Source organism: Neovison vison, chromosome 8 (assembly GCF_020171115.1).
Source record: "Neovison vison isolate M4711 chromosome 8, ASM_NN_V1, whole genome shotgun sequence".
NCBI classification, from domain to species: Eukaryota; Metazoa; Chordata; class Mammalia; order Carnivora; family Mustelidae; genus Neogale; species Neogale vison.
The window spans coordinates 114,460,912-114,488,424 of record NC_058098.1 but is presented as its reverse complement, the minus strand read 5'-3'; the positions used below and the strand labels follow the sequence as shown (position 1 = coordinate 114,488,424).

Here is a 27,513-nt window from a genome sequence, read left to right as displayed (position 1 = left end):
AGCTGGATATTTAATAATTTTCCCCATACAAACAATGCAGCGAAAGATGGCTAAGATCCCAGACCAGGCCACAAAGTCATATGTAACTCATACTATAGTTGAAAGATTTTACTGACAAGACCAGCTCAATAAGAAGCACAGAATTTAGGGGGGAAGAATGGACCTTAGAGATAATCCAGACCGAGTCCAGGAAGGACAAATAGGTTCAATCACTTTAACCTTCACAGACACAGCCTGGAATGCTGAGCTCAGGTTCAAGAGGTGAGAGTGGAGTGCTCGAACTGCCCCTGTGGACTGTTGTGAAGGTAATCATACTGATGTCAATGATACTGTAAGACCCCAGGGACAGAGCAAGATGTGAAAAGCGACCAATGTTTCTTATTTTGTATCTGGAAGAAATACAGAGGTTCTTGGAGAAATTCTGTAACTTATTTCTTCGACCAACAAATGTCTGAGTGCCAACAATATGCCAGCATTCTAAGGCACTGAATCTAAAACAGTTGACATTTTGTGTTCTGAAGACAAAGAAAGCAGATGGAAGCCATAGGTGGGTATTTACAAGAAAGGGCAATGTACATGTGCGTAAGGAAACCCACATCCATAAACAAATGGTCGAAAGTTCATTTGTGGGGGCACCTGGTTGGCTCAGTCAGTAGAAAATGCAACTCTCAATCTCTGGGTCTTGAGTTCAAATCCTACACTGGGCACAGAGCTTGCTTTAGAAAAAAAAAGAAAGTTCATTTGTGCACTGTCTGGACGCTCTATGTGTATCGATAACATACGGCTTACCAGACTAAAAAATAAAGGGGAATCTCTGGGAATAAAGGAAATAGTTCATCTCAGGCTTGTTCTAATACTGTCAATTTTTAAAATAAAATCTTTAACACTGATTTTTACAAAGCAAAAAACAGAAAAGAAAAAAATCAAGTACAACCAAACAGTAGAGTCATACTGCCAACGTCTCTATTAGTTTTATCATAAAAATAAGTCAATCATCCACAAAGGTAACAAGTCTTACCTGTCAAATCAACTTGTAATTTGCTGATATCTTTAGCAATGCTGAACTGATCTTTTGCTTTTGTGTATTCGTAATAATATAAAAATATATATGCACACTCCAGATGGAATTGAATAGCCAAATGCTGACCGGAAGCGCCTACGAACAGATCCTCTAGTTTCGTCACTGCAAGACATAAGATGAAGCATTAAAAACTAGGATGAAAATGAAAATCTATGCTTAAGTAAAACGAGCAACTGAGGAAAACGTTGAGTCCGCAGTACGTGAAGTATATACATTGCATAGTCCCTGCTCTTAAAGACTGTAAATCTGGAGGATGAGGGACACCAGTACAACCACGGCTCACAGCCAGCGCTCTCTGAGCACTCACATGTTCCAAGCAAAGACCTAAGGACATGACATTCGTCCCTCCTTTACTCCACACAATTCTAGGAAACACAATTCATAAACCTGCTCTAATTTCAGAGTGCTCATTTAACGGTGCTATGAAAAAATACAATAACACAAGGTGAAAATATGCAAAGTACCAAGTGAATCTCTAAAGAGTGAAACGCTCCAGAAAACCTTAGGAGGAGATCAGTTTACCCTCATAAGTCCTCCCTTCAACAGAGAAACAGAGACACAAAGACATATATGACCCTATGAATACCCAATATAGAATGAACACTGCTTTAGCAGTCAGGTTCTGAGTTCTCTAAGTATCTGAGCTGAAAAGACAGGAGGATAATAACCTGATAACACAGTGTCTGAAATGAAATGAGTGTCAAAATTAATTATAGGTAATAGGCTTGTTGACACACACCAACTTGCAGGACCGGGCCACCCGGTCCATACCTCGACAATATCCCTGACCAACTATCCTGCAAAAATGCTTCCCGTAATAGGTCAGTCAGCATTTCACACAGCAGTCCACAAGAATTAATGCATAATGTGAAAGTAATACAACAGTGTATGTTCATTATACTTCAATTAAAAAAGACTTTCTAAAATTGTTAAAGAACTAATGCATAAGAAGTACAGAAAACGCACTTCCAGGGTCCCAACATAGGAGAATCCATTCTCTTCCATTCGAGCTGAAAGGGGAGGGTAGGCACGCAATGCCCACTCTGCCTGGCATGAGCTCTTTTACACACTGTGTTACAATGCTCACAATGATGTCTTTGAGGCTGACACTATTCCCATCTGTTTCATTAGAAATCTGAACTCAGATCGCTTCCCGACTAGCCACCTCAGTTGCTAAGTGGCAAAGCCAGAATTTGAATCGATGCTTATTGGGAGAATGGGGGCAAGGAGGGAGTTGGCAGAGGACGAGTAAGTGTGTAGAGGGGCTATTACACAACCCAATCCCCTTCATCATCTAGTTATCTGACAGAAACACAGCTATGAAACAGATATCCTTTATTTTCTTCTGAACTGAAATTAAAATGAGTCTGAAAAAGAAAGTGTTTTTCTCGGGCACCTGGATGGTTCAGTCAGTTAAGCATCCAACTCTTGATCCCAGCTCAGGTCTCAGGGTCATGAGTTCAAGCCCCACACTGGGCCCCACGCTGGGCATAGAGCCTACTTAAAAAAAAAAAAAAGTGGTTTTTGATATGCTGCCAGCCCTTTGAAGAGATTCTCTGGACTCAGAGTAAGTCAAGATGTACAGGTCTTACTTCAAAAGGCAGACAGGTATCTAAGTATGAACTTCTCACAATGAAACTCCTTCAGTAGATCTCCACACAAACCAAACTCAAGAAAAGCTGGAACGGATAATGTTCAGTGCTCTTAGTGCTTTTAATTAACCTTCTTTCTCTTTGTCTGCCCATTACTCCCGAGTGTCTAGTCACTTTTCTCAGAAATATAGTAACCTTCTATCATGTTAGCACGGTTCACAACCACAGTTCTTAGTCATCGATGACAGTAAAGTAAGGTTCTGGGATACAAACATGTACCAAGGGATGTGAAGCTTGGCCAAGGTTTTTTAAAATCTCTCAACGAACACAGAAAGGCTGTTTCTGCATTTAAGTAGACTTCTGATGTTGTGATACCTCATATAAGCTTAGGGAAGGCTATCAAATTTATAGTCTTAATAACACATAAATAAGGGACATAAATGCCCAAAGCTGGCTCTCTGTATCCAAATCTCCCCTCCTACCTATCTACCTACCTACCTACCTGTGTGTGTATGTGTGTGTATTTGTATAATTAATTGGCTTTGAGCTTGTACTTCTGTTTCTTCTATATCATATTCTACAGCGTACAGGGGTCAAATGTTGTTAAATAAAATAGGAAGATGAGTCCTAATCTTTTTTTTTAATAATTAATCTTTAAATTCCCACAGCACATCAAATTACTTTTCCAATAAAAAACACCTTTAAAAGGCTGGATTTAGGGGCACCTGGGTGGCTCAGTCAATCATCTGACTCTTGGCTTCAGCTCAGGTCCTGATGTCAAGAGTGAGATCGAGCCCCACGTAGGGCTCCGAGCTCAGCGGGGAATCAACTGAGATTCTCTCTCCCTCTACCCCTTCAACTGATGCGCGCTCTCTCCCTCTTTCTCTCTCTCTCAAATAAATAAATAAATCTTTTTTTTTAAAAAAAAAAGCTGGATTTAAAGTCTGGATTTAAAACATTTAATATATAGCATAGGCCAGACAGGCCCCAGGCACCCAGTGGAGCCCATGGCTACAACACTGAAGCCTGGTGAGCCTGCTAAGGGGAAGCCCTTTGTTTATTTATTTATTTATTTATTTATTTTTAATATTTTATTCATGGAGTGCCAGAGTGGCTCAGTCGGTTAAGTATCTACCTTCAGCTAAGGTATGATCTCAGGATCCTGGATTCCAGGATCCTGGATGGGGTTCCCTGCTCAGTGGGAAGTCTGTTTCTTCCTCTCCCCTCACTTGTGCTTTCTTCCTCTCCCAAATAAATAAAGGCTTTAAAAAAAATAAAGACTACATTCATTTATTTATTTGAGAGAGTGCACACATATGCACGAGGGAGGGGTGGCGACAAGCGGCAGGGAAAGGGACAAACTGACTCTGTGCTAAGCATGAAGCCCACAGTGGGGCTCAGTCTCTCAACCCTGAGATTATTACTTACGCCCAAGCCAAGATTCCTACACTTAGGCGACTGAGCCACCCAGGCACCACTAGGGAAAGCCCTTTAAGCTCCCAGGAATTTCAGGTGCCAAAAACATTCCCTGTGCATGGGACTTGATATTATATGGCTCATTAGGATCTGCTGTGGGGGCCTTGGACATTTTTTGTTAACTAGCAAATGTAGATCATGTGATGTTGGAGTAGGAGGATTAACAATGGTGACTTTAGGATACCGGCTCCCTCACAGGTGTAACTATGCAAAGCTAAAAGTCCACTAAAGAATTGTCAGAGAAGGAATTAAAATAAGATTTTATATAAAAGTTGAAATGTAAGTATGTAAGTATGAAAGTACCCATGCTGATCATGAAAGAAAACAAAACAAGGGCAACAGCAGTAGCTAAGCAGAGTCTCAAGAAGAGGAATCCGAAGTACAATTCTTTGGAGTCAGTGTGGACAAAGCCAAGGTCAACTATATTAAATGCTGTAGATATCAGAAGGCTGTCAATCAAGTAAGCAAAGTCTGTATATAAAATCAAGTAAGCAAAGTCTGTATATGAATAAATAATTTATATTAATTATATTACATTATAAATTATAAATAAAATTATATTTTATTATATATAATTTATTTATTTATAAATAAATAAAATGTGCAATATATTTTTATGTTACCAATTGTGCTGAGAACAAAGGAATACTCAGAGAACAGAAACTAAATGAAAACTGAACCTCAGGAATTAAGCATTAATGACACAATATTCTGCCCTAAAGCGAACTATCAAACCTTAGGGTCCTGAGAATGTCACTTTTATGGCTGCAAGGAACACCAAAGACAAAAGATGAGGAGGCCTGGACCACCCAGAGTGGTCACTCCAGCAGGAGACTCCGTGTGAAGCTGAAAGCCAAAGAACTGTATCTTCACTGAAGGTTAAAAGGAGGTAAGTTGGCTGTGCAGAAGAGGTCAGCAAGAAAAATGGCACTAGGAAAAGGTGGAAAATGTATCCTAAGAATTCATAATCATAAGCCAACCTTCACAGATTTGTGACAGCAAATCTGCTGTCACAGCAGCCTGACTTTTAATCAACATCTACTGAATATTACAGATGCTTAGAATTGTGCTAGATCCTAAAGCAAGGTTTAAGCCTGATCTTCCCTGAGAGGATGGGGGAAGAAGAGCTAGGAGGGGAAGACACATCATCATTATTCAATACACGGTTACCATGATGTGAGATTGTGTGGCACGGACCATAAGTACCAAAGAGGGGAAATCCGTAAGGCTGGGGTAGTTGAACAAACCTTTCCAAAGGATGGGCCTTGAAAGGCAGATAGAAATTTGGCTCCAATTCCCTTCTATTCCATAAGGCTCACAAAAGGGGGTCCACATGGTTCTTGTTCACTGGCCTATCATAGCTGGTGCTCAGTGAATATCCCAGGAGTGCACAAGTGCACAACCCTTTGATGGCTACCATCAAGATGAAAATCCTATGTCCCAGTGACCTAGCTCCTACCTACCATTCAACTCATCACCTGACATACAAACCACCCCATACTTACTCTGGCCATTCGGAACTACCAGAATTCCAAAATGCACAAAGACATTTCAAGTCTCTGTGTCTCTCTTTGTATACGTTATATGCCCTTTCCAACTTCACCTAATAAATTCTTAGTCATTCTTCGAGAGTCACTTCATGCACGAGGGACCTTATGAAGCCTTCTCTGCTCTCTCGGGCTTCGACTAACCACATCCTCTGGTTCACTCCTTCCTCTTTACACCCTCGTTTCTACTTGTACTTCTGCCCCTGCCTCCTGCATGCACTGATATCCCAAGCACCTAGCACAGTGACTGAAACATGGCAAGCACTCCAAAAACAATTTTTATTATATATGAAATTGGGTGGAAAATATAAAGTCAAAGGTAAAACTGGAAATCATGAAGGGCTTCCCTAATCAGAAATAATGACATGATGAAACCGGTATCTGGAAAAACCAATCCAGTACTGATGAGGGAGAAGAAACGAAGGTCAAGAAAGAGCCGACAAGTCAGGTGCAACCCTTGAGATATGAAGGGATAGTGACAGCAGCCTTATGTAACTGGGGGGGGGCAGGTCAGATAGAAGAACAGACCCACCCAGTCACTGTTGCTCAACAGTAGTCATGTCCAATAAAATTTTCTCTGACGATGTAAGTATTCGCCTGCTGCACTGTCCAAAATGGTAGCCGTTAGCTACATGTGGCTTCAGAGCACTTCAAATGCGGCTAGTGAAACTGAGGAACTGAATTTTTTATTTCATTTATTTTATTTTATTTCAATTTAAATAGTCACAGATAGCTAGTGGCTCTCCAGCTAGCTGTTGTTCAGTGACGAAATCACAGCTCTTTTTTTTTCCTTTAAAATAAAGAGTTTATTTATTTATTTATTTATTTGAGAGAGAGAGAGAGCGCACAAGTAAGCAGAACAGCAGGTACACGGAGAGAGTGAGTCAGGCTCTCTGCTGAGCAGGGAGCCTGAGGCGGGGCTCAATCCCAGGACCCTGGGATCATGTCCTGAGCTGAAAGCAGTCACTTAACCGAAGGAGCCACCCAGGCGCCCCCACCCAGCTTTTTTTAACTAATGAAAGGCAGCACTTTGCAGCAGTTATGGATCCTAACAATGGAATGCATTCTCCCTCAAAGTAATTTCGGAAAGTGCCCAGGGAAAGAGGAAATAACTCTTTTGGATACAATCTTCCAGTGGATTACAGCATTAGGATGAGTGGAAAGCTGGCCTAAGAAGAATCACATTATTCTATACCTGGAAAGGATTCAATGATCATTTTACACAGAAAGAATCCTGGTTTGGAAGTCAGATGAGTTGCCTAAGGTCACACAGGGAGCCAGTGACAGAGCAGAAACTGTAAGCCAGATCTTAAAACACCATGTTCTGTTAATTGTCTTGACTGTGATCATTTCACAGGTGTATACATATGTAAAACATCATCAACTGCACATTTCAAAATATGAGTAAATACTATAGGTTAATTATACTTCAAAAAAGCCATTAAAAAAACAACACACATTATCGCCACCACCCTACCATCCTCTGTCAACTCTTCAGTTCTATCTCATAGAGTTATTGTAAGAAATAAACTAGCTAATGTATTTAAAGACTTATAACAGTGCTTGGTATGGAGCTAGCACTATAGAACCATTAACTGCATCATCATTATTAGCTACTAGAATTCTGCCCTACTGACTAGTTGCAGAAATGTAATGGAGAGAAGAGTGGGCAGGATTTGGAGTTACAAACTCTAGATCATAAGTCTGAGTCCTGGGCAATCTGAGTCTCAGCCCTTTGTAAAATGAGTTAGTTAGGTGAACAAAATAATCTCTAAAGGGACTTTCCAAACTAAAGATTTTGGACGGGGCTGAGGATAAGACTTGTAGGAATGGAAAAAGCTGCACATGGGACCCTTAGGGAAGAACTGATAAGATTTAAGAACTGGCTAGATGCACAGTATGATAGAAAACAATGAGTCAACTATGAACACACAGTTTTGAGCTTTGGATGCCTCAGGGTTTAAATAAAGAGAGGAACATGTCAACCCAGTAAAAGCATATTTACTATTTTAATAATTCAGTAGGTTCTCCATGGAAATGAATATTCATGACCTTCTGGATGCAAATGTCACCAGTACATTTAAAATGTATGCTAAACCAAAACCCCTTTCATAAGATTATTTTAATGCTATGTTAAAGTGAAATCCCTATGGATAATTATAATTAATCATACTTGATGTATTTAATAACATGTATTCATTCCCAAGTATCAATTTTTTTCTTTTTAATTAGTGCAGGGGCCCCTGGGTGGCTCAGTCATTAAGCGTCTGCCTTCAGCTCAGGTCATGATCCCAGGGTCCTGGGATAGAGACCCGCATCGGGCTCCCTACTCATCAGGGAGCCTGCTACTCCCTCTCTCACTCCCCCTGCTTGTGCCCCCCTCTCTTGCTATGTCTCTCTCTGTCAACTAAACAAATAAATAAAATCTTTAAAAGAATAAAAAAATAATAATAATAAAAATCAGTCACCAAGAAACTAATCTCTTTTTTTTTTTAAAGATTTTATTTATTTATTTGACAGACAGAGATCACAAGTAGGCAGAGAGGCGGACAGAGATAGAGGAAGCAGGTTCCCTGCAGAGGAAAGAGCCCGATGTAAGCTTTGATCCCAGAACCCTGGGATCATGACCTGAGCCGAAGGCAGAGGCTTAACCCACTGAGTCACCCAGGCACCCCGAGACTGATCTCTTGATCAGATCTTTCCATGTGGAAACAATCCAACTAGAGTCACAGAACTGCCTGTCAATGTTACAGCAGAACTCTCGGACGAAGCCTCTCGACCCGCTCACCCTACACAGACTTCTCCGTAAGCTCATCTTCAAACAGTGACGCTGTGGTATGACATCTCATGCGTTGTATGGGATACATCTGCAGCGTCGGCCCCCATGCTACATGGCTGTGTGAGCACCTACGCAGCCTTTCAGAGATTCTTGCTTTCCCTGGTGTGACATCCAAAAGAGTGCCTCAGTCACGCTGGGGAGCGTACTTTGTGAGGCTCTAACTCACTCCTCTCATAGATGTGATCAGTCCAGCAATGTTATGCTGACATTCTGATGGGCTCTGTTCCATTACATTGTGCTGATGGCACATTCCTGGACAAAAATATAAAAATCACTGTTGTTCATGAAGACCTCGCTTTTGTTTCATGGACTGAAAAAAGTCCTGCCAACTTTTTCATGATCCTTCAAGGGCAACATTTCAAATATAATATCCTTCTCTGGACACTGAGCAGTATTTCAGTTATAAGTGACGGCTTGGTCAACATTTGGGCCAAATCCCAGAACAAAACTTTTTTTTTTTTTTTTAATAAAATTGTTTATGAAACATTGCAGTTTAAGACTATCTGCAGGCCTACCTAAACATAGTCAAAATGGGCCAATTTATGACTAGATAAAATGAAAAATGTCGTTGATTAGCCTTGAACAGCAACATAAAAAATGCTTAGTTGTAAGCAAAGTAAATGATATGCTGAAATATAATACAGAAAAGAATCAAGACCACTTGGGGAATGAGTCACTTAAGGGTCATATTTTCCAGATCTTAGTTAACTCTTTCTATTTGGAAACCTAATTTTACCCCACAGAATAGAATTCTCTCTAAAACACACCACACTATTCTTCTCTTTTAAAATGGCATATAAGGAAGGGTATTTTTTTCCTTTTCTTAATAATTAATAGTTACAGACATTTGTCACCAAAATGTGGTAAAAATGGAGCCATAAATGCACATTTATATAATATGAGATTAAGGAAAGAAATGTGACTCTCCCGATAGCAAATGTATCAAATCTGATTTCCTATAAAGGAAAAAAACAACTCCCAATGACACCCTGTTTTTTTGTTCACTTACCAATTTTCCATAAAAGTATAATAACGCATAGGAAACTATAATATCCTAAGCAGTATAACGTATACCTTTCTGCAAAATCAAACCATGGGCTGAATTGTGATGTCATCTTATTCCAAATGCTTTCACTATCCTCTGGAAAAGGCAACTTTTTTCCCCATTACTACCAGTGATGTTCAAGTCATCCTTGATTTTCAAAACTTCACCCAATTTCATGAACCAGAAGCTCATCCTCACTCTTCTTCCTCCTCTGTACGAAGTTCATTTACGGAGCATCTCCCACATCATTGCAAAAATATGCAACAGCACTAATGGGGGAGACACAGGCTACACAGGCTTCATTTTACTAGAGAAGACAACACGTCTGCTTATCAGGTCTTCATTTTCTCCAAGGTTCACTCCGTATTTCATTTGGAAGAGCACTCCACCCCTAGGCAATGCTATTAGGAGAGATTCAAAGTTCATACAGCACCCAAGTGGGGTCAATTTTGTCTGAACTCCTGCATAATATTCCACTCTTGAAAAACCCTTCTATAGAAACTAAGTCAGATACAAGTTGTTGCTACTGAGATGAAGGACAAAGAGAGGAAGTTCTAAAACTTCTTCCCTAAAAGTACATGTAGAAAGTCCTCAATAAACCTTAGCTGTCTTTATTCAACAAATATGTACTAAATATTTACTATTTTCTAGGCACTATGCTAAGCAGAAAAGGTTAAAAAAAAAAAAACAGCTCACAAGAAACTCACAGCCTAGAGAATCTACAGTCTTAGTGAAAACAGATGGTTTAGTAGGCTAAATTCACTCATAAAAATCTATTATATCCAAAAGCATTAAACCAAAGACTATTGTAGGAGAGAAGGATAGAACGTTTTTCAGTTCTGTTACTTAAGAAACATCATCGTATAGAAAAAGTTAACTCCTTATATGTAATAAAACAACTAATCTATCACATGTCAGGTTTAAATTCCCTAGCAGAATATATATATGTGCAAGATCTGAACACGTCCTTGGTTATTCCACAGCCTTGCATTACCTAAAAATCCTAAAGGAACATAAATGGTCTAAGTCTTGGCAAAACATAATATAAATGAATCAATTCCTGTACTCACTGAAGAATTTTTTCCTTACTTTCCCTTTTTGAATCACGTACCAATGTTCATTTTATCTAAGGTTAGCATACGCTTGAGTATTTCTACTGTAGAAGAGAAAAAAAGTGAGAAATTAATTTCAACCAAATTACCGAGCTTAGTAGTATTTATTACTACACAAACTAATGTCCTCTCCTGTGTATCTGGCCCAGTTTTTCACTACATGGATGTACCTCGAAGGAAACAGATTAAAGAAAAGTATGGGAGCCTCTTGCAAGGACACATGCACACATGTTAAGAGCTATTTTATGCTTTCGTGAATGTCTACTCCATTAAATAGAGAGCACTGATCCTCTACCCAAAGGGATGCAAACGACTCCTTCCCCCGCATTCCCCTTTTTCCATGGGGGATACGTCCCATGACCCCAGTGGATACATGAAACCACACTGGTATGAACCCTATACATACTACACTTTTTCTCGGTCTCAAAATCCCTTACTGTACTCTACTCACCTTTATTGCGATGATGTGAGATGATAAAATACCCACGTGATAAGAAGTGAGGGGAATGACACAGACATCATGATTTGGCATAAGGCTTCTACTGACCTTGTGACAATAGGTCAGAAGGAGGATTATCTGCTTCCAGACCACAGATGACTGCAGGTTATGAAACCAGAGGAATCGAAATCCCGGGTAAGGGGGAGCACTGTACACACACATGCACAAGTACACACACTCACGCCATACATGCTCTCACTACGTGAAAGGAATATGGGCTTTGGAACCAGACATCTAAGGTCAAACTCCTTCTCTATAACAGAAGTTCATTACCAAATCCAAGTTCATCTGTGTTTAACTGCTTCTTCACTACAATGCAACCTGTTTCTGTTTTTCTTTGTTTTGCAACTTTTGCCAAGAATAATCATTCCAAAACCCCAGGGAAACCAAGTGTCAAGGTATCCAAGATTTCTCCCTCTTTTCAAAATGCCTCCCTAGGAAATGTAAAGGGCATCGGTAACAAAGGCAGGGGGAGGCACCGACGGGAAGGTGTGTGGTTTACACTTTCATTTATATTTTAGGTACTTTTATATATGTATATTACATATAATGAAAAATATTATAAAATGTAAAAATACCTCTCTACCTATTGTCATCCTTAGTAAAATGTATTTTCTGCCAAATGTTAAAAAAACAAAGGCTTTCTTCATGTGCTCAAAAGGACAGCGGGTAAGTAATTGTCTACTCTGCATGTAATTAATTTGGCACAGTTTACTCCAACTGGAGTTTGCTTCCTTGAAAGGAACATCTATGTAGTAAAAAGCTAGGCCAGAATACACTAGAGAGGATGTTAGTTTGTGCCATAATAAATATGACTAAGCAAGGTAAGTTGGTTAAAATTAATTTGTCAAATTTTTTTGTTCTAAGAGAGAAATACATAAACATTGTAATCTTAAATAAAACAAACATCTATACATGATTCAAAAAGGGAAGGTAAGGCAAGTTAAGGAATTTTTTTTTAAATAAAGAAAGTTTACATTTGTTTCCAAAGAGGCTTCTCAGATTAAAGAACAAAGAAAATACTAAAATACTTTAAAGCAATTTGTGATAGAATCATGGCAACCTGCATAGAACAAATCATTTTCTGCATAGGTAATATAAATGACAGTGATTACCTCTTCTAAAATTCAAAGGCAAAAAGAAATTCTATAATCTGACACCCTAATAATTTGTGATATTTCACACCCAGAAATATAGGGGGGAAAAAGAAACCACCTCAACCAGAAAGCTACTATGACCTATTTAAAAAAAAAAAAAAAAAAAAAAAGACCCAAACTGAAAAGGACTGTCTCAGCTGAGAAATGAGCCCGGAGCTGCGTGCCGGCATCAGACAAAGTCTACTCCATACCTTCCTCAATACAGTCTCCAGCAAGAGCAGAGAGCTGCGGGGAGCGCTCCTCCAGTAACTGCTGGTGAACACTCACACATCTTAGCGTCCACCACGGCAAACTCTAGGGAAAGAAAGTACCACGTAAGTTGCAAATAAAAGCCTTTTTGAAAAATGATTTTTACATTAACTGGCATTAGTGTTTAGAATTTTTTTAACATTTATGTTTTTTACCATCTGTGAAATTAAACTTGCTCTTCAACAAACATACCCATCCACTGTTAGGTCTTCAGTAGTAATAGCCAAATCCACTTCTCCCTCTTCCGCAAGAATAACCCGCCTCCTCCATCCTCTCAGAGTCTCTGTTTCTAGCCAGCTGGGCTTCCTGTTGCCATTTAGAACTTACTATCTCTTTCTTTAAAATGTCTGCAATAGTCACCAGCCGCCCGCTGTGGCACCCCCTCGGTGCCGTAACCCACACAGGGCTCCTCCGGGAGGCAGAGTGGACAAGGGGCCGGGGACGGGTGCTTGTTTTTTCCCTCCCCTGAAATTCTAGCACACTGTCTGTACCAGTGCAAACACATCCCGCTGCGTTCACAGAGGTCAGCTTTCAGTGTTGTCCACCATCTACTCAGTAAGATAAGAAGTCACGTCCTGCTCATCTCTGTGCCACAAACCACACTGTAAGAATTACCCTGGATTCAAATATTTTCCAAAACTAAGACAATCCCTTCCACATCCTTGTGAAACCCTCCCATGAAGACTTCTCTCATGAGCGTGGCACACACTGGTGTCTCACTTCTCGGAACTTGTACACTGTTCCTGGAAGTCAGCACCACATTGGACAGAGCTTGTGATTCAAGAGTTTAACTCCCCCGGACTCCAATATTTCTGAGGACAGAGACTACATTTCATACATTGACTTGACTAATGCATATGCTGAGGTTACAGTAGGTTTTCTTCTATTGTTTGATGCTGTTCTTACCTTATCACATTTTTTTAAAAAGGGGGGAAGTGACTGGGTGGCTTAGTCAGTTAAGTATCAGGTTATGGATGTCCTGGGATCAAGACATTCAACTCCTTGCTCAGTGGGAAGCTGCTTCTCCCTCTCCTTCTGCCTACCATTCCCCCTGCTTATGCTCTCTCTGTCAAATAAATAAATAAAATCTTTAATAAAATAAAATAAAATACTTGATCCTGGATGGCTCAGTTAAGCATATGACTTTTGGTTTCAGCTCAGGTCCTGATCTCGGGGTTGTGATGTGGAGCCCTACATTGGGCTCCACGCTTTCAATGCAGAGTCTGCTGGACAATCCCTCTCCCTCTCCCTCTGCCCTCCCTCCTGCTCACCTGCATGCTCTCTCTAAATAAAAATAAAATCTTAAAAAAAAAAAGTGATCCTTATTTAAAGATTATTTATTTATTTATTTATCTATTTGACAGAGAGAGATCACAAGTAGGCAGAGAGGCGGGCAGAGAGAGAGAGGAGGAAGCAGGCTCCCTGCTGAGCAGAGAGCCCAATGCGGGACTCGATCCCAGGACCCTGAGATCATGACCTGAGCCGAAGGCAGCGGCTTAACCCACTGAGCCACCCAGGCACCCAGTGATCCTTATTTAAAAAAAAAAAAAAAACCTACCTAGCAACAAGCCAATACAGAAGCCCATACAGGAAACAGCAAGTCTGTCCTCTGCTGCCTCGGTGCCATTCTCCGCCCCAGCAACAAGAGACTCACGTTTGGCAGCAAACCCTTTCCTTTTTTAGACACGGGAAGTTAGAGCCAGTCAGAGATTGCCCTTTTAAGAAAACATACATCATCTCTGCCTGCTTGTGCGCTCTCTCTCTCTCTCTCTCTGACAAATCAATCAATAAATAAAACATATATCAGGGGCAGCTGGGTGGCTCAGTCAGTTAAGTGTCTGACTCTTTGTTTCGGTTTCGGCTCTGGTCAGCATCTCAGGGTTGTGGGATCAAGCCCCGCATGAGGCTCCCCACTCATCGGGGAGTCTGCTTTCCCTCCCTCTCCATGTCCCTCCCCCTGTTCATGCACTCTCACTTTCAAGTAAATAAATAAACCTTAAAGAAAGAAATATATATATATATATATATATATATAATCCGATACTGAACCTTTAAACAGCAGATCTATACATTAACTCTTAAGCCAAAATCTCTACAGCAGATCTATACATTAACTCTTAAGCCAAAATCTCTACCTAGGGGAAAGAAGAGTGTGAAAAAGATAGAGAAAGCATAGCCTATTTTTCTGTCAGAAAATAAAAGGGCCCTTATCTATTTGCCAAGAACTGCTTAATAGAAAATCTGACACTTTCATAAAAAAGTAACTTGAAGCCTTGCTCTAGTTTCTAGATCCTGTCTCCTGATTTTAGCACTTATTACAGAATGTTCTGATTAGAAAGTCACTAGTCAATAACCTCCTAGAAGGCAGGAAGCATAAGTGTACTAAAAAGGCACCCAAAAAAGTTTGTTAGCTTATTCCATTGTTTTATTTTTAAGTAATCTCTTACACCCAACGTGGGCTTGAACTCACAGTCCCAAGATCAAGAGTTGCATGATCTACCAACTGAGACAATCAGGCGCCCTCCATTTTTAAAATAATTGTAAATAAGAAAACTGATATTCCAGGGAAATTAAATAGCATAACGTCACCCAGTTATTATAGCAGCTGAGCCAGACAAACTCTGGTCTGATTTCAAAGCCAAGACTCTTTTTACTCAACATTTACATCCTACTCATACTAACCTATATATTACAGATTAGAGGACTGGGCAAAAATCACCTTCTTTTACGGTTACACAAAAATATCATAATGAACAACTTGATACATGGTTTACAAGTAAGCCTACTCAAAGCTAACTTTAAAAGGTTAAAATTAACTTGGATAGAGAAATGATACTTCTTTCATTTTAATTTCACTTATCAAAGAAGTCATTTTTATATTATCATTTAGAAAATGACATATTACAGATCCAAAGAAAAAAAGAACTTTTGTGACTTCACTGAAAGGCAAGATTTCAACACAAAGCAATCTTGGCATGACGACGTGTCACAAGAAAACAGGGTTGTAAGCCCAGCTCAGAAGTTGTTCACTGTCTGCCAAGCAATTCAAGTACCTTGTCCCTCCAACCCTACCAAGTGGGCCATCTACAACCAGCAGTTAGCATACCCACTTGTTCTCCTAAGCTGACACTACACATATCTTTTTTAAAAAAATGCTTAACAGAGCGCCTGGGTGGCTCAGTTGCTTAAGTGTCCAACTCCTGATTTCGGCTCAGGTCATGATCTCAGGGTCGCAGGATCGAGCTGCTTTGGGCTCTGTGCTCAGAGCAGGGTCTGCTTAGCTCTCTCCCTCCACTCCTGCTCAAGTGCACCCTCTCTATCTCAAAAATAAATAAATAAATAAATAAATAAATAAATAAACAAAATCCTTAAAAAATAATGCTTTTCAAAATTTTAGATGAGGGTGCCTGAGTGGCTCAGTGGGTTAAGCCGCTGCCTTCGGCTCAGGTCATGATCTCAGGGTCGAGTCCCGCATCGGGCTCTCTGCTCAGCAGGGAGCCTGCTTCTCTCTCTCTCTCTGCCTGCTTCTCCATCTACTTGTGATTTCTCTCTGTCAAATAAAATCTTAAAAAAAAAAAAAATTTTAGATGAAAGTTTTCCACCAACAAAATTTAAAACTGTCTCACTTGCTCATTAATGACTCTAGTCTCACTAGAAAGAAAATAATGCCACTTGGCAGCTCTGTGCCTTGGTGATACCTGATTTAGAGCCAAGTACTAGTCATTCTGTAAGAGAGCATTTCAGTCAGATCAACTCCAGAAAAATTTTCTAATTCAAGCAAACATGGCTAAAAAATCAAGGATAAGACCTTATGTCTACCTGACATTGGAACTCATCTAGTAAAACCCCTTCTAGTAAAAGTAATTCTAATTCCTCGGGCTTTCAGGACAGTCAGCAACAGAGGCAAAACTTGCCTCTTCACCTTTTGTCTAAACTGAAATATTTAGGAAAATAAGCCCTTATACAGTACAGACCAAGTCTATATTCTGCCCGCTGAAAACTGTGTTTCTCAAAATTTTTCAGCCCATACTTAGAAATTGGGAGGTTTCCTATAAAATTTAGATTTATTGTACCTGGTAACATGGGTCAAGTCGCCAAAGTCAGAATGGGAGTCAACTAGCTACACCTTATTTTTGTATACCCCAAGAACTAACAGTTTGTAGATTTTTTTTTTAAAGGTTTTATTTATTTGAGAGGGAAAGTGAGGGAGCCAAAGAGAAAACACAAGTAGGGAGAGAAGCAGAGGGAGAGGGAGAGGCAGGCTTCCTGCTGAGCAAGAAGCCCAATGCGGGACTTGATCCTAGGACTTGGGGATTATGACCTGAGCTGGAGGCACATGTTTAACTGACTGAGCCACCCAGGTGCCCCCAGTTCTACACTTTAAAACCACTGAAAAAAACACAAAAGAGAATTTTGCAACATGTGAAAAGTATATAATTTCAGCATCCTGAGAGCAAGCCCCATCAAGATCTCCACACTCAGTGGGGAATCTGCTTGAGCTGCTCTCTCTCTCCCTCTGTCCCTCCCCCTGCTCATATGTGTGTGCACACAAACAGGCTTTCTCTCTCTAAATAAATGAATAAGCTTTTTTTTTTTTTTAAAGATTTTATTTATTTATTTGACAGACAGAGATCACAAGTAGGCAGAGAGGCAGGCAGAGAGAGAGGAGGAAGCAGGCTCCCCGCTGAGCAGAGAGCCTGATGCGGGGCTCCATCCCAGGACCCTGGTGTCATGACCTGAGCCAAAGGCAGAGGTTTTAACCCACTGAGCCACCCAGGTACCCCTAAATGAATAATCTTTAAGAAATGATATAACAGACATTGAACAAATGCTCCACTAAATCCAACCCAAATAATGAACCAAGGTAGGATGTAAGCCAGGAAACAGTAATTACAATCCACTATAAGAGTACTGAACATTTGGGGCACCTGGGTGGCTCAGTGGGTTAAAGCCTCTGCCTTTAGCTTGGGTCACAATCTCGGGGTCCTGGGATCAAGCTCACATTGGTCTCTCTGATCAGCGGGGAGCCTGCTTCCCCCTCTTTCTCTGCCTGCCTCTCTGACTACTTGTGATCTCTGTCAAATAAATAAATAAAATCTTTAAAAAAATAAAAGAGTACTGAACATTTATATTCACACACACACATACACATGATCTATAGAATCCTCTAAAAGGGTCAACATGATATCATTGTGTATTAGATGAATCTCACAAAGGGAAAATGTTTTTGTTTATTTTCACCAGATTTTAAACTGAAATACCTAAAGACTTAGAAAACACACCAAAACACTGTCAGCATCACTCCTGAAGTGTGATGCTACCCAGCACAAAGGTCATGCCTGGGTGTGAACCAACTGCCTTCTTGTCTCTCCTTACCTGAACAGCTGAAAGTTTCTGTCTCACATTCACTAGAATAACTCGTGCTAGTAAGAGCAGGATAGGCTTTGAGGTCAGGCTGTAGACTGATTCACCATCTAGAACAAGCAGATTCAGAACAGCTGCATCCAGTCCTTTGACCTGAAAAAAATACATAAGCCAAGATGACCTAATTTAACAAAATATTAATCTTTACGGGTCTTGTAGTAACATATTTTCCAATTAATTCAGTTTTGAAACAAAGGCATCAATCCAGCACACAGCAATTGGCACTGGACAGAATCCTAACATTATAAATGGCCCTGGGGACCCACAACTGCGGGCCGTCCTGGCAGACGGCCGCCTATATGCCTGCACCTTAGATGAACTGCGAAATCAAGAAAATGCTAGTATCAAAGAAGCTTCATTCTTTACAGATTTACTTATAAAAAAGTATCATCTCAATAAAAAGCATGACTCTACTACTAAAGTACTTACATTAAACACACTTCACATATGCTTCATTAGCTGGCAAATGTCATTACAAAGGAGGTCTGCTCTGTAATTCCTAAGCCAAACAGCCAACAAGGTCTCACATATCAGAGACCTTGTTGAGTGGCATGGACCAGTGGGAACAGAAGGCTACAAAAAAAAGGGATGCCTTTGAAAAGTCCACTCCTTGGCTGAACAGAGATTTTCTACAGTGGACAAGGCACCTGTTTTCTTATATTTTATCTTATTTTTTACTTTTGCAGAGGGAGTGTGAGAAGCAGGCTCCCCACTGAGCAGGAGCCTGATCAGGGCTTGATCGCAGGACCCCAGGTTCGTGACCTAAGCCAAAGGCACCACTTAACCGACTGAGCCACGCAGGCGTCCTACCTGTGTTTTCCAAGATGTGTACTATATAATTTTGACAGCTGCCACAAAATAGCAGGAATGCTTACCCACTAGGAACATGGGCTCTAATGTCACAGACGCAGGATAGCATTCTTTTGCTGCCTCTTATTATAATGTTTGTGGGCATAGGTAAATTTTTTACCTCAAGCCTCATTAATTATAAAATAAAATAATAGAACCCAATCCTTCTTGTAAGGATTAAATTAAATAATCCAAATAATGCCTCTGTCAGTATGTTGTTGAAGTACTCAATATGGCCAAGACAGTAATAGCTGTGGGTTCATCCACTGTCCTACCTTCATCACTGAGGAGTATAATAGAGGAATAAAGACTTAACATGAAAGAGAACCACCAAACCGCAAATAAAGATTACCATTATCTACAATAAGGGTAAAGGAATTTTTTTTTAACTTCAATAATTAAGAAACAATTGTGAGGGACGCTTGAGTGGCTCAGTCGGTTAAGCGACTACCTTTGGGCTCAGGTCATGATCCCAGGGTCCTGAGATCGAGTCCTACATTGGGCTCCTGCTCAGCGGGAAGCCTGCTTCTCCCTCTCCCTCTGCCTGCTCTGCCTGCTGCTCCCCCTGCATGGGCTTCTCTTTCTCTCTCTCTCTGACAAATAAATAAATAAAATCTTTTTAAAAAGAAAAAAAAACTACTTTGAAATTATTACAACTTCCTCAATTTTACAAGGAAATAGATACAAATGTTAAGTACAGTTGAAAATAATACAGAAGTCAGTGTCAGAACAGAGGTCCCAGTCTGTATTCCAACTCCCCAAACAATGTTCTTCCTACCACCCCATGCTGCTTTCCCCCAAGATCTCTTCCTGCCCCTGGGGAAGGTTCAGGACCATACCAAGCACCAGGAAAGGCTGCAGACATCACTTCTAGCCTTCTGACTGGGACCACTACCTTACAGTGGCGGGCTACTAGACGCCCCATGTAGAAGAGACCCTCACCAGAGGCCAGTCTGAGGCACAGTGAGCCCAAGGTGTCTTGTGAGAGCTCCGAGTGAAGGTACTGAACACACCAGTGGACATTCTCACTTAGGAACTTGGGAGAAGAACCTACTTCATGTGCCCAGACTGTGTCCTGCAGCCTCAGCGAGTTCTCTTCTCATACAAAGATGTCAAAATAAAGATTTAACCACCTTTATTTCCCAAAGTCGAAACCAAACTGGTGAAGTACAAGAAAATATGACATGCCTTTAGGAAAAGAATCGGGGGGTGCCTGGGTGGCTCAGTGGGTTAGGCCTCTGCCTTCAGCTCAGGTCATGGTCTCAGGGTCCTGGGATCGAGCCCCGCATCAGGCTCTCTGCTCGTCAGGAAGCCTGCTTCCTCCCTCTCTCTTTCTGCCTACCTCTCTGCCTACTTGTGATCTCTGTCTGTTAAATACATAAATAAAACCTTTAAAAAAAAAAAAGGTTAAAGAATTGGGGCGCTTGGATGGCTCAGTCGGTTGGGTGGCCAGCTCCTGACTTCAGCTCAGGGCATGATCTCAGGGTCATGGGATCGAGCCCCTTGTCAGGCTCCACGCTCAATGGGGAATCTGCCTAAGGATTCTCTGTGTCTCCCTCTTCCTTTGCCCCTCCCCTGCCCTGCTATTGCTCCCTCTTTCTCTATCTCTAAAATAAATAAATCTTAAAAAAAAAAAAAATCCATATCCCAATTACTTTGAAATGAGAAACGCATCTAACTGTTCTAGCACAAATTTAGATCATTCTCTTCTAAACAAAATCCCTAAAGATAAATAACAAATAATTTAGTATACAAAAAGATTATACAAAGAGATAGCCCATGGTATACCACATGGGTATCATTACCTCTGATACTCAAAGCCAGGGGTTGGTTACTAAACCTCCTACTCTTCCGTTCAAAATTCTCTGGAGATGGGCAGCACCTGGGTGGCTCAGTCGGTTAAATATCTGATTCTTGATTCTGGCTCAGGCCATGATCTCAGGGTCATGAGAGGGAGCCCTGCTGTCTGGCTCCACACTCAGCAGGGAGTCTGCTTAAGATTCTCTCTCTCTCTGGGCACCTGGGTGGCTCAGTGGGTTAAAGCCTCTGCCTTTAGCTCAGGTCATGGTCTCAGGGTCCTGGGATGGAGCCCCGCATCGGCTCTCTGCTCAGCGGGGAGCCTGCTTCCTCCTCTCTCTCTCTCTCTCTCTCTGCCTGTCTCTCTGCCAATTGTGATCTGTCTGTCAAATAAATAAATAAAATCTTTAAAAAAAAAATTCTCTCTCTCTCCCTCTCCCCCTTCCCCCACCAAACTCACATGCTCTCTCTCTAAAATGTATAAAAAAAATCTTTTTTTAAAAAAGTCTCTGGGGATGGTATTAACAAGACAATAAATAAATGAGTGAAGGTAGGAGTAGCCAAATACATACACTTACTTCTCTTCCCAGTGCTACCTTGCATCATCATGAAAAAATGAAATGCTTTTCTATCTTCTGCTTAAGTAAATCAGCCTCTGCCTACCCCCGAGCTATAACAGTGATATTCCAACTGAGTTGTAAATCTGTTTCCAGAGGTTTGGAGAAATGGTCTGTTTTTAAAGAGCATTACTTATATTTTCAATAAAAACAGACAAAGCAAAGGTTGCAACTCTTAGAAATAATTCCTCTGTCAAGACAGCGTATGACATGTAAATATATAAGTATTTATCACCATAATAGTGAAAAAAATTTCAACATCTGGAAGCCAGAGATAAATTTACCATAAAACAAGATTACTAAGATCAACCTTGCTGTATGGGAGGTGACCAGTATTGCTCAGACATGGACCTTCAGGGCTATTCCTCTGAGACGGGTTAGCTGCAGATGTCAGGGTTAAAAATGACAAGGCCATAAGTTAAAGGCACAGAAAATGAATTTGGCTTTGGTCACCATACTCCATGACCATAAAGTATATTCACAAATACTTGTGCTTCACAAGGGCTGAAAAACATGAATCAGCGCAAGAAAATGACCATTACAAAAGTGACGTATTTAAAAACTTCAACTCCCCCAACTTCCAAATTCTTAGACTGCTGGTAAAGAGGATAAGTTGAATATTCCTTTTAAAAACAACCTGACAGGGGCCCCTGAGTGACTCAGTGGGTTAAAGCCTCTGCCTTCGGCTCAGGTCACGATTCCAGAGTCCTGCATCAAAGGCCCTGCTCAGTAGAGTCTGCTTCTCCCTCTGCCTGCCACTCCCTTTGCTTGTGTTCTCTCTCTCTCTCTGTTTTTTTTTTTAAAGATTTTTATTTATTCATTTGTCAAACAAACGGACATTACCAAGAAGAGCTGAACATGCATAAACGCTAGGGCATAGCAACTCCTCTCGCAGCTCTATATAGCACACCAGAGCTCCCTAGCTCTGGGAAGGGTTTACACATATATTAAAAGATCATCCTCTCAGCCCTCAGGATGTCACCTACAGCCCAAGGGCCAGTAAAAACAGCCTCCTCTATTTAGTACACTGTACCAAACAGTCATTTTTTCAGAAGGCTGTGCTTTGAAATTCTAGCAAATGATTTCCAGAAGACTTCTCCTGAAAGCACTGTAAGTAATATATTGGGGGGGAAAAGGAAACATACCATAAGGCCATCAACAGTAGAAGAGACATATATACTACAGTACTGTCATACAATTACAATACTATACAACAGTAAAAATGAGTAATGGTCTCACTTCAAAAATACACCATTTAGCAAAACAAGTCTCAGAACAATCACAATTTGTTTCATTCATTAAAGTTCAAAAACTGGCAAAACTAAACAATGTTTTCTAGAGTTTCATAGGTGCTGAAACTATGAAGAAAAGCAATGGAATGATTAACATGAAACTCATGGGACTGGCTCATGGGAGAGGGGGCCTGGGGACGCCATTAGGAAGCACATTCAGGGGACCTCCTAAGCCAATACTTGCAACCCTCTCCAAGTCACAGCACATGCAGAAGACACTATGATTAGTGGGGCACAGCAGGGAACGAGCAATGCTTCCGACCAGAAGAGACCAGTTCAAAGGCTGTCCCCACCCCAGCCAGGCCCCACACAGATACTGCAATAGCAGAGGGGCTCCACATCTGGGGAACAGCAGTCGGGAAGCTCTGTTGTACAACGCTACTAATGTTTCTCTCTCAAGCAGGGTAGTAGAAACAAAGGAGTTTTATTATTTAAACTCCATATACCTCATATGCTTTTTTTGAATGTATGAGATAGTTCTAATAAGTAAATAAAAAAACAAGGTCTCAAAGTTTTCTACAATCTGGCCTGAATCCCATGAAGTCTGACCTGTCGGTGCTTCTCCAGTAGGCTCAAAACATCTGGTTCCCACCGCACTCTTCCCGCCTCTGAACTTCCCCTCATGGGACTGCATCCAGACTGCCATTCCCACTCCTCTCCACCTGTCCATTTGCTCAGCACCCTTCAGTTCAACTCCCTATCCATGGCCAGCTAAACTGTCCGGCAAAATTCTCATTCCGCACATCTCTTGGTTAATTTCAATATTCTTCCAGTCCAAATCTCTCATGTAACCTATTTCTGTACTGCCTTGAATTGCTACCTGACTTTACAGATGGCTTCTACCCAAGTATAGCAGAAGGAGGGCTGGATTTGGACCCAGAAAAAGTGGCTCCCAAGTGCCCAGCTGTAACACCTCTAACAAGTTTCCTTCATCACTGGGAGCTTCTGTGTTCTCATCTCTAGGATATTCAAATTGACCAAACACATGAATTAAGCACTTGCCCTACATACCTGTGCTCAACAAACACTAGGACTTTGACTACTTGGTGAATTTTTAACCTACACTACAGGCTGAAGAGGCAGAAAATGTTTCATCCCCAATAACGGAGGGGGTGAGATGTTCCATATAAGCAAATTTCTAGGCAACTGAAGCATTTCTCTTTAAGGGACATAATCTTTGGTATTTTACTTTAATCACTTTGGATGAAAACCTTTGTAAAGTGCAGATTCGATTCCCTTTTTAGACATAAGATACAGAAGATCTTTTAGCCTTTCAATAATGATTAAAGCCAGGATTATAAATTTCAATTATTCTACTGCAACATAATATAGTGACTCACTACAGTGATGTGTACAGAGCTAATTACTGTGGCTGTCAGGTTATGGCTGCTTTTCTACTTCTTTTTTCCACCTCCACCATCAGATTTTTAAAATATAATTTATTGACTGATTGATTTTTAAAGATTTTTCTATTTGAGAGAGTGACCCTGAGGTCATGACCTGAGCTGAAAATAAAAGTCAGACTCTCAACCGAATGAGCCACCCAGATGCCCCTATTTTATCTTTTTAAATAAGCTCTATGCTGGGACACCTGGGTGGTTCAGTCAGTTGATAGTCTGCCTTCAGCTCCGGTCGTGATCCCAGCATCCTAGGATTGAGTCCACATCAGGCTCCTTGCTGAGTGGGGAGTCTTCTTCTCCTTCTGCCTGCCGTTCCCCCTGCTTGTACTCTCACTCTCTCTCCCTGGAAATAAATAAAATCTTTTTTTAAAAAGAGTAAGCTCTATGCCCAACGCAGAGCTCAAACTCACAGCCCTGAAATCAAGAGTCACACACTCCAGCAGCTGAGCCAGCGAGGAACCCCTCTACCATCAGATTATTAACACTTATCTCTAATTCCATTCTTGACAGTGGACCTTCTGAAAATACCTGAAAATCTGATCAACGACCAAAGATTCTTAGTACATTTTGTACAAGCTATAAAGTCGTATTTTTTTTCCTACTTACTATTAACTCCAGTTTATAAAGATGAGTTCCTAAAGAAAAAAAAAAAAAAAACACAATAATAAGTATATATGATATTTCTAAGAAGCATACCTCACTGAATTGCTGGAACAAAATGGTTGGCAAAAAATCCTGAGGTTGTAAATCAACGAGAGGCCCCGTCCAGTTACTCTGAACAAAAAGTTGCAAACTGCTTACACCAATTAGGAATATCAGCTGTTGTCTGCATATAAGAATAAAAAAATAAATATGAACCACTATATAACCACAACCAATTTCACTTCAGTTTTACTAAGAAAAATGTAAACTATTAACGAATATTTATAGAGATTATCCAAGTACCACAAAACAAAATTTCTGAAACCCAACAATTCATGTTTCGATGTCCAATATTATAACCAGGAGCCACATACAGCTCTTTTAAATTTAGTTACAATTAAATGAAATTTAAAATTCTGTCCCTCAGTTGCACTCTTTCAGGTGCTCAACACCCACGTGTGACTGACTAGTGGCTGCCATACTGGAGAGTACAAGTTTTCCAACAACAACTAAAACCACTCTCTTATGCTGGGCAAAGTACTGTTAAATATATTCAGTCTCACTCTGTGAAACTTTCAAACAAAATTCTACCTTTCAGTTGTGTCCAAATCTGTTGAGTAATCCAGGAACGTTACTATCTGCTTCTCCAGGTAGCTGTCTATCTTTTCTTCAGTCATCGTTGTTGAGTTAAAAATATTTTGAGTCAATGAATTTACGAATATGGCTTCATAGTTCCCTTCTAACAGCAACTGTAAGAAGGATCCACTCTCTGCAATATAAAAAATTAGCTCAATAACCTAAAAGACCAATTTTTTTCATACTGTAAAGGATAACACTACTAGGTAAATCAACCAGTTTACATTTTAGTATGCAGAAAGAAAATGTATATCCTCAGAATGCTTACTATACATTAGTCACAAAGCACTGAGTAAATTCCCAGCATTCTATGAACGTCACTTCTATATTAGCAGCCCATCCACATAATGAGCAGCAAGGTAGAAGTTAGACACAGGAATAATATTCCCCGTTAATAAATATTACCATTCTTCTGAGAATTAGAAAGATTCTTACTGACAACAGAAAAGTTTCCACAATCAGGGATCTAAGACCTTTCATAATCTAGCTTCTCCTGTCCCCGCTATACTCCCTGAGGAATAGCTGATTATCTCATTGTCCCTGAAATATCCCATACACATTCCTGCCTCCACATTTTTACACTTGTGATTTCTCCTGCTGAGCTCTTCTCCACGTTTTACCCTTTAGTCAAAATTCAACTCATCTGATTTCTTCCACTTTACCAGATCACCAGACTGACTTCAAAAACTACCTCTCTCCAGAAGCACCTACTGCATGCGCGCGCGCACACACACACACACACACACACCACTTAGATACTGAACTAAATTGTTATTTTTCTTCCGGGTCCAGTCTAAATCTCACAACCAGGTGTGCCTTTATCTCACATTTATCACTAGTAAATATGCTTTTAACACCTCCTCTCCAGTAAATGTGATACTGTTCACAAGAATTTTATCTTTGCTGCCTCGTTTCAGCTTTTATGCTTATCAGTTATGGAACCTGGAATAAATTATTTAAACAATCTGTCTTTAAACGTCTTCACCTGCAGAAAGGAACTAAACGTAGTATCTATCTTATATGTCTACTATAAGGATTAAATGACATTAAATGTTAGGGACTTAGAAAAGTAGCTGACATTGCCATCGTTATCACTGAGCCTAGGCAATGAACTCAGAGGACCCCGCCCACCACATCGAGGATGCAACAACCCAAAGTGTTAAGGGATCAGCTAGATTTCGGCAGAAAAACAAAGCCAGGAGAAATGAGAACGCAGCCGGCACCACTCTCCCCTCACAGTCCACACGCTGGCCTCCGTTCCTGACAGGTTCGCTTTTCTCACCTGAACCGATGACTCCCTCCTGCTTCCATTGCTGCCGCTCAGCCTCAGTGGGGAAGCCCCTCAAAACTGCCAGCTCGGGTATCCACATCACTCTGGACACCGCTGCAGCCAAAATGGGTTCTACGAGGGTCACTCGGGAGTCAACAAAAGAAAGTGAAAGGAAGAGGGTCCAAAGATGCCGAAATCTAGTGGCAACAGATCCTATGAATACACCCACAGCTCGAAAAGTCCATGTGCAGACATCGTCACATGGACGCGGCCATGACAGCAGCGCGGGACATCCTGGGAAAAACACACTTGACTGGGGTTTCCGCCTAGGAGACCGACTCAAATCCTTAGTACCGAGCATGCCCAGTAGAAATGCCCCGCCCCGAGCAGGGAATGGGCGGGTTGGAGGGAGCGGTCAATCTCAGTCCCGCCCTAGGGGGGGCGGTGCTAAGAGGTGTAGGACTGGGATTAAAACGCGGTTGGAAGGCACGGTCTTGTGCTGCCAAGAGGTTAGAGGAATTGCCTATGGCTTGGGTTCTTAAACTTTTTTGGATCAGAATCCCCCTGACTACCTAACCAAGGTCCTTCACGCAGAATGCATGTGGGCCCTTGCTACCAACATTCGGGTACATTCCAGGAAGTTAGAGACCCTCTGAAGTGGAGTCGACCAGCACACAAGAACCACCTGCGCAGAGAAGAGGTCTTTATTCTTAGAATGAAACTGTAAGGAGAGTTTTGAGACTCCTGGTTGGCTCCGTGGGAGGAGCATGCGACTCGAGCTCCGCGAAGTGAGTTCAAGCCCCAGGCTGGGTGTAGAGATTAGGCACATACATGACTAACTAACTAAATAGAATAAATAAATAACTTATTTAAAAAGTGTAAGGAGGGGCGCCTGGGTGGTTCAGTGGGTTAAAGCCTCTGCCTTGGGCTCGGGTCATGATCCCAGGGTCCAAGGATCCAGCCCCACATCGGGCTCTCTGCTCAGCAGG

At 41.0% G+C, this 27,513-nt stretch overlaps 1 protein-coding gene across 1 annotated transcript in view; it reads right to left on the bottom strand.

The window, feature by feature from the left end:
- The window catches only part of TTC27 (tetratricopeptide repeat domain 27), a 171,123-nt gene extending 144,280 nt beyond the window's left edge, over positions 1-26,843 (bottom strand). The window contains exons 1-6 of the mRNA XM_044261742.1: positions 26,537-26,843; positions 25,210-25,387; positions 24,673-24,802; positions 17,974-18,114; positions 12,540-12,642; positions 1,019-1,183 (exon numbers count right to left, since the gene is read on the bottom strand). Of these exons, the coding sequence (XP_044117677.1) occupies positions 1,019-1,183; positions 12,540-12,642; positions 17,974-18,114; positions 24,673-24,802; positions 25,210-25,387; positions 26,537-26,624 (805 nt within the window). The 5' untranslated portion in view covers positions 26,625-26,843. The remainder of the gene's footprint in view (positions 1-1,018; positions 1,184-12,539; positions 12,643-17,973; positions 18,115-24,672; positions 24,803-25,209; positions 25,388-26,536) is intronic.
- Between the last annotated feature and the right edge of the window lie 670 nt (positions 26,844-27,513).